General features: G+C 38.0%; 2 protein-coding genes across 4 annotated transcripts; one reads left to right on the top strand and one right to left on the bottom strand.

Annotated features, from left to right (window-relative positions):
- Nucleotides 1-1,447: 1,447 nt before the first annotated feature.
- On the bottom strand, nucleotides 1,448-3,204 carry LOC107216687 (tubulin delta chain-like). Its single transcript, XM_015653945.2, has one exon. The coding sequence runs from the start codon at nucleotides 3,085-3,087 to the stop codon at nucleotides 1,735-1,737; it is 1,353 nt and encodes a 450-aa protein (XP_015509431.1). The 5' UTR covers nucleotides 3,088-3,204; the 3' UTR covers nucleotides 1,448-1,734.
- Nucleotides 3,205-3,916: 712 nt separating this feature from the next.
- On the top strand, nucleotides 3,917-7,564 carry LOC107216695 (peptidoglycan-recognition protein SC2). Of its 3 annotated transcripts, none has more exons than XM_015653952.2 (3): nucleotides 3,917-4,556; nucleotides 4,641-4,829; nucleotides 4,942-7,564. In XM_015653952.2, exons 1-3 carry the CDS (start codon nucleotides 4,250-4,252, stop codon nucleotides 5,472-5,474), a joined length of 1,029 nt encoding a protein of 342 aa, XP_015509438.2. In that variant the 5' UTR covers nucleotides 3,917-4,249; the 3' UTR covers nucleotides 5,475-7,564. The 3 variants fall into 3 exon arrangements, with proteins under 3 accessions (XP_015509438.2, XP_015509437.2, XP_015509440.2); XM_015653951.2 differs by having other exon boundaries at nucleotides 4,933-7,564; XM_015653954.2 differs by lacking the exon at nucleotides 4,641-4,829 and having other exon boundaries at nucleotides 4,933-7,564.
- Nucleotides 7,565-7,623: the final 59 nt, after the last annotated feature.

The following is a 7,623-nucleotide window of genomic DNA, read 5'->3' as shown; positions in this document are numbered from 1 at the left end:
GTTACATACGTTTCTACTTGTGTTCGTGATACATGTGTCGCACGTTTTCAAGGCAGAGGCGAAAGGATCACCTTGAACTTCCGGTCACCGATATCTTGACCTAGCGAAAGGTAGTGGCCTGACATTGCACAGAAAATCAGTGTTCGTTTGGTTTCCGTTGTGCGTTTGTACATATAATTATACTATATCGTTATAAGCTTTAAACGATTCCATTGTCATGGAAAGTAGACACGCGTAACAGCTTCAACTCGTGTCAAACTTTGCCTCTGACCCCAGGACTGTCTGAATTTTTGATTATTTTTAGATTTCAAAATCTTTTCTTCTCAGACTTGCGGAATCATTTCAGTCTGCTATCGTAGGTTTGTATAACCATTTGCACATTGACTATGATTGTGCATCTCGTGACATCGAAGAGATTCCTCTCTCCAGTTCAATCATTGCTTTCTTTCCGTCATTAATTTTCTATAACATTTATCGGCTCACCCTGTATGCGTTCGTTCGTTAGATAATGTGTTTTGTAAACTCCCGGGCTTTGGCCGCTGAGTAAACTACTTCCAGGAATCCTGCAGGGATAGCAAAGAAGTGGATCGAACATCGCAAGCCGAGAGCGGTGAAATAGAAACTCCGACTCTGGCATTGGGGAGAGATGTGCGCGTGGGAGTAACTTGGAATAGCTGTCGTCATTCTCGGAAAATTGTCTGCAGTTTCCTTGCGCATAAATAGAGAGTAAACGATGCGCAGCCTCTTCGCAATATCCGCGAGCTACCGAATAAATTAATTTTAATTGTCCCTGCGTTATAATTTATCATTTCGACGTTTTCGAGAAGCTCATCTCCAACCCACGTTTAAACTTCATAGGATAACTTATACCCTTTTCGTTTATTGTACCACTGCAAAATTAATTCTTTGCACAATCGTCTGTCCACATCCATTATATTTCATTCACAGTTTTATCTTCGTACATCACAGACGCGTTTAGCTATCTTGTTTTCACTTTGAGTCCAGACGGCAACGAAGTGTCCGCTGAATATGATAAACGCATTATATCGCGTGCCTTTGATCTCGAAAATGTTCTTATATAGATGCGTATGAATGTTCGAGTTCAAGGCCGGAATCATTGCATTCTTAGTAAAACGAATTCAAATATGGGGACGAGTGATTGTGAGTAGCTTGAAGCACCGTGACCATGAAAATCTATCGTAATCATGGTACGGGATGGGGGATTTCTTATTCTTTTTTTTCTATTGCTTTCCATACTACGCTTCAACATTTCACTAGCATATTTTCCATGCATTGTTAAGTGGCGATTTGGCTGAATCGAAATGTGGAATAAATTCGTGGTATCGGTATACTGCACAAATCACGTGTTTAAAAATATTTCTATCACTACCGAATATTATTTCCGTACCACTAACAGACGGGACATAACTCTTGATAACATGTAATTACAATTGAAGATAGGAAATGTGAAATTTTCCGCCTAGCTTCATTTGAGGCAAAGATAAGCACTGGCCCGCGGTTGGTCAATGAGCTTGGAGTCACGATTATACACCCTTGATTACTTGAATCAACAAAACTTTTGAGAAAAAATGCGCTCGCGAGATTAAGAATCAAAGAAAAAATGACAAAATCGGTAAAACTAGGAACTCGTGGCATTTTACTGAATTCTTGACGTTTTAAGTGCAGAATAAATAGTGTTACTATGTCTGTTGAGTAATGGCAGGTGTTTGTTAATCAAGAAATAATTTCCTCGCTACATAATTCTCTGTAAACTTTGACTATGTTTTCAATTTTTGCAAAAGCTTGCAAAAAATCGTCCTCTTCAACTCCATGTTGCTTATACTGATGCAAAAAAGCTGAATGTATGTAAGTGTTCCAGGCTTTGTCAACAATAGCGTCAATCGGTCGATGCAATTGAGAATTGTTGGCAACAAGAGCTGCAGTCTTATCTTTACCAAGAAGCTTTCTTGGCTGATGCAAGTGGGCAATTTTCTCTACATGCGGTACCCAGTCAGCGTACAATTTTTCATCGTTCAACTCCACTGGAACTATGGTGTCATTACCAATCGAAGAGCCACGTGTAATCAATATGTTTGACACAGACTTGGAGTAGGCAAAATCTGTCCTTGAGGGTATCGAGTTCGACGGCATTTTTGTCTCCATGTCGGTGAGGTTTAGATTAAGAGCAGGAGCTCTTAACATCTGTTTCAGATGCCAAACAATAGAATTCCATTTGTAGTTGCCGTCGTAAAGCTGACAAGATGGCAGAGCAAGAAGTGACGTTTTTATCGTTGCAATTTTGTATTGCGGGTGGGGAGTTAACTGATGAACTAGCGTTGAGAGAATATTTGTCGTGCCTAAGACAGGCTGTAATACGGCAGCAAGTTTCTGCCCGATGACATGATTTAAATCGTTGAAATTAGTGTTCGGGACTTTAGTTAAGTTTTCACAAATCCCATGTATTTGATCATTTTCAAAAAGTATAGCGACGTCAGTTATGTCGATGAATTTGGCCAAGGTCAACAATGTGTTGTAATTCTGGGTGCAGACTTCTCCTGACCCATACGGAAATACAATGCTACTGGCCATCGTTTTGGTCGGATATTCATCACGAATTTTTTCCATCAAGTAGCTACCAACTCCAGATCCGGTGCCTCCCGCTGAGCTGAGAATTGCTAAAAACCCTTGAAACGTATCGGCCCTCTCTACCTCATGTCTCACTGCCTCCAGCGCTGCTAAACTCAGCTGAGGACCCTTTATGTAATGTCCATATCCCCAATTGTTAGCAGAACCTCCTCCTGCACAGCATACTATGTTTGCTGGGCTATAATTCCACATCGAGTTTGATTCATTGCTGCTGCATACCGTGTTCACTACTTTTTGCTCCGTATCTACAAGGATCGCTCTAGCCAAGTGTTTACCATTTTTCGACAGCTCTTTAAACCACGTGTCGAAGCCCGCCTGAACGTAATCTGAATTACGTTTACTCGGTACTCCGGTATTCGCAGAGTACAAGTCTTGCGCTACGGTTGAGAACAACGTGTGACCGACTTGATTTCCGCACTGTCCGAACTGCAACGTGAGCATTTTTACGATATTTGTTGCACCGACAATGACGTTTGTTGTATTTCGATGTCCAGGGATTTAAACGCTTCAGATATCGCGTCTCGACGTCAATCTCAGCAGAGTTATTTTCCCGCCACAACTGACATTCAATCTAGCAAAGAAAAGAGAAGTCTGAGAGAGCCGACTCTCGCGTTTTTCGTGTCCCCCGTTTTGTAGCGCCCTCTCATGCGAGATAGGATTTTATAACTAATTTTCGAGGTGTATGTTCAGTGAACGCAGGTCAGTAACCGATTAATGCTCTGTCGCCGAATGAAAATCTCGGTTCTGCGTGGGCCTCTGCATTGTTGAGAAGCCTTTCTCTGTTCACAATTCTAGAGAAATGTTCAAAATGATCTAGAAAATGTCTATACGATATTTTTTTTCAGATATTCCCGCCACGAATTGTCAGATCGTCGCGGTCATTTTTAAAACTCCTAAGACCGAATTATAATTTGTGCGTTCCGATAGTTCCGATATTAGCTCCCAATGTTGTTAATAATTTTTTATCTCTTTTACGCTGCCAAGTTCGTGGGTTGTTCTGCCTCTGTCTTAAGGAGTCTTTGGCGCTGCCATCTAATTTCGGAACGCACCAATGGTAATTGGATCTTAGGAGTTTTCATGACCTGGCAATCCGTAGCGGGAATATTTGAAGAAAATATCGTATGGACATTTTCTAGATCATTTTGAACATTTCTCCAGAATTAAGCACATGAAAAGCCTTCTCAACAACAGTTTCGAGCATATTAATATGCAGAGAGTACAGAACCGAGATTTTCATTTGGCGATCTTCATTTGGTCATTTCCACCGATCGCTACCGCAGATTCGTGAACGAATTCGCCCTTGCGTAGTATTTTTCACTGTTTTTTGACAGATGCTCAATGTATTGTACCTTTGACGCATTTATCGCAAAAGACCGCTTTTTTATAAAATCTATTTGCCCTTCCTCGTGGTTTTGAAGCGCAATGCGTCAAGATTACGCATCACTTGTGGTCCGCAGTTTTTACAGTGGAGGCTGTTGCAATTCACGCGTAACAATCAGCGTATTTATACCAGCCTTTGCCCTTATCGCTTTCAAACGGGTATACGTAGTTGTAGCGATTGAAAGCCGCCAGTGATCAGTGACCATTTTGGCTTGACAATGGCATGTTGTTACTTATGAAACACGGAATGAGGACAACCAGTAAAGAAGACGTTGCAAGTGTCAGTGTTTCTCAAAGTGATTTGCATTCCAGTACAGATCACACCGACGAAGATGAGCTCGCGACAGTTTGTAATTTTGAAGAGGATAACGGAGCGCAGGCAATCGATCTGCCGGTTTTTGATGGTTATAGTCATAGATCAATTGCAGTTAATGTAACGAAAAGCACCGATGTAAAGATCAGACCAGTAACGCAATTCTATGCTCCAGTAACGATACATCAACATTTTACTAAATTAGTGAACAACAAAGGTGACAAGTGATTATGATATACTAAAAATATGTTACTTCATTTATCATGAATGAATTAGTTATACTTGATTCATGTAAATTCAGATAAACTCGAGAAGCAATCAAATTCCCAGTTTATGTTGAGTCGTACTTCAGCTATTTCAACGAATCTGGTATGCATATTGGGAATTGTGTTTAGTTTAATTATTGCCGTTACTCTTATTGTGATTATGATATATTTCATCACGCCCTCGAGAAATGATGGGAAAAATGCACTGCGTCCGCGTCTACCAGGTACGTTGACTTGCCTGTAACTGGTACGTCTATTATCACAAAGTCTACATCTCTTGTTTTAATTTGTCTTTTCAATCATAACAACTGCCTGATTTAATTTTAGTTGTTTTAGAAGGGAACTCCGTAGCTTTGGATGAGGATGTGGCTATATTGACCAAGGAACGATGGGGAGGATATGAAATGCGGGACGGGTGGCAAAACAGAAGTCTTTCACATCCTGTAGAATTAGTTATCATTGGACATACAGCGTCAAGTCCGTGCTCCACATTCGGAGAGTGCGCATCAAAAATGCAAACATTTCAAAATCTGCATGTTCAAACTCGTGGCTGGGTTAGTATCGGTTATAATTTCGTGATCGGGGGGGACGGCAATGTCTACCAAGCTTTGGGCTGGGATATCACAAACTACACTCGAGATAATTCCATCATGATATCCTTCATTGGTAATTATGTAATTAATGAGGTAAAAGACAAGCAACGAAAGGCAGTGCAACTTTTACTGGAACAGGGAGTAGAACTAGGAAAGCTTGCTTCAAATTATAAACTGGTTGCTCACTCTCAGGTTGCTAATACACTCAGTCCTGGGCAATATTTGTTAGCAGATCTGAAGCAATGGCCTCACTATTATGCTGGTCTAATTACATAACCTATACTAGTGTCATGGTTTTCTATGAAAAACCATAGCGCAAGTAAGGCTAAGTATGCGAAGTAGAATAGTTTAAAAACATCCTCAGACTTTGATATCGCGGTTTTTCAACCCATTGTTTTGTATCTCAGTTTTATTAACTCCGGCCCAAATTCAATAGGAGCTACTTATGGGAACAAAAAGAAATGATGAAATTCAGGTTGCAGTGTAGCAGAACCAAGTGTTATTTCAATTATATATTTAACAGTCAATAGTAAACGGTATAATTTAATGTAAGTGCCAAAGAATTAAGTAGAGACGCAATAGAGATATAAATGTAATGAACGAAAATGACAATGCCAGAGTATTTTTGATGATTTATATGTGCTGACTAGTCCATAACATATAGCTGTCGATAATTGATAACACCGGTGAACACGAATTTTAAGTCTGGGTTCTAGATGTCAAATTTTGATTTTTTTCCATGTAAATAATGAAAGAAAAAATAGATTTATTATATAAAGTTTGCTTTTGTAGAAACCAAAACGACATGTTTGGATTTTAAGAATCAACGTAAAAAACAACAAATGCAAACCTTATAAGTAATAAATGAATATTTAGGTTATTATTAGATTCACAAAATCAAAATTTATTTATTTAAATATAAAATCAATAAAAAAAAAAAAACTTTTCTATCGATCTGTGTAATCATAGTTTTAGAATACTCAAAACATAAATGTTTACATGTAAATCAATTATAAGCATAATCAGTCGAATATTTGCTCAAACATGATACGTATTCAAATAAAAAAATGAGTAACGATAAAATCTTTACACAGTTTCTGCACTGGATCAAATGCTTTTAAATTATGACTATTTGATCGTTACATTTCTAGTCTTTTGTTTTCACCACGTGAGAAATAGTGATAATTTATCAACTTTTCACTTTCAGTGTTATTTTCATCTTGCAGACAATAGATAAGTTACAGTTTGTGATACACCTGCGTACAAACGGTGATAAGTATAAAGTTATGTTTAAATGACATTATACATATAGAATTGTCATTACTTACGTAGGACAAAGGTGAATGAAGTAAGATAGCGTACCTCTGTTTTTAGAAAAAATAAATAAAACGTATATTTTATACAATCTTTATGTCAAATTGGAATACTTTACGAAATTATGAAAATGTTGTGAGATTATATTGGGCGGAAAGGAGGAGCCACGTTTATAGACGTTTTTATGATTGTAGGTATGAAGAATAAAGAAAATACGTTATAGGTATTTTTCATTCGCGTAAATAATACTTTTAATAAATTTGTTACGTTTTAGTCGGCTGTGAGTTATTGTAATCCATGTTCAGTGTCAAATTTGACAATAATCAATCTATCTTCATGTATACATATAAATATTTTTACATTGATCTCGGAAATTTTAACATGTTTCTCGGTTTACTTTTTTCTGTATACGCGGCTGGAGTGAACGTCCGTTGATATGCATACGTTTGTATACTAAATTACGAAAGAGGAACGGGTGTCGCTTTATCGCAATAAAATTTCCCAGAAAGTTATCAGTGCGAGACTCGTTACAGCGAGACGCAAGTGACGGTAATATGATTGGACGGCGAATAGTGTAAGCATAATTAAATGCTCACAGTTGTAATCGTATATGTTGTGACTTGAAAGAAATTACAAAACAGAAGAAGATATAAGTTGGAATATTGTTGGAAAAACCCAAGAATGACGAACATATAACAGATAACGAAAAATAGTAATTATCAGCTGTGTTTGATCTCATTCGCGAATGTGGCCTTGTGAAAATTATGAGAGGCGTAGAATTGCACTGGGATCAGAATCAGCGTACTAGGATCAAAATTTCCTTGTCGTCCCGTTCTTCCGGAAAGTTCGATATAATGTCAGTTAAATTTATGTGGAACTTTGTGAAAGAATGAATGGCCACTATTTTGGAAATTTGATTATAGGTGAGAGACGCCGCGCTGAAAGGCGTCTTTTTATAAGAAATTATCCATGTCGATTTTGACTGAATAAGTTTCTTTAATCTTATATCATTAACAAGGCATTCCTTTGCGCAGTACGTTTGAATATAATGTTTTTCAAACAAAAATTCAATTTTTGCTTCTTTTCTTATGTTTTTACTTTTTATCATCTT

This window comes from Neodiprion lecontei, chromosome 2 (assembly GCF_021901455.1).
Source record: "Neodiprion lecontei isolate iyNeoLeco1 chromosome 2, iyNeoLeco1.1, whole genome shotgun sequence".
NCBI lineage: Eukaryota > Metazoa > Arthropoda > Insecta > Hymenoptera > Diprionidae > Neodiprion > Neodiprion lecontei.
This window is presented reverse-complemented; position numbering and strand designations above follow the sequence as displayed.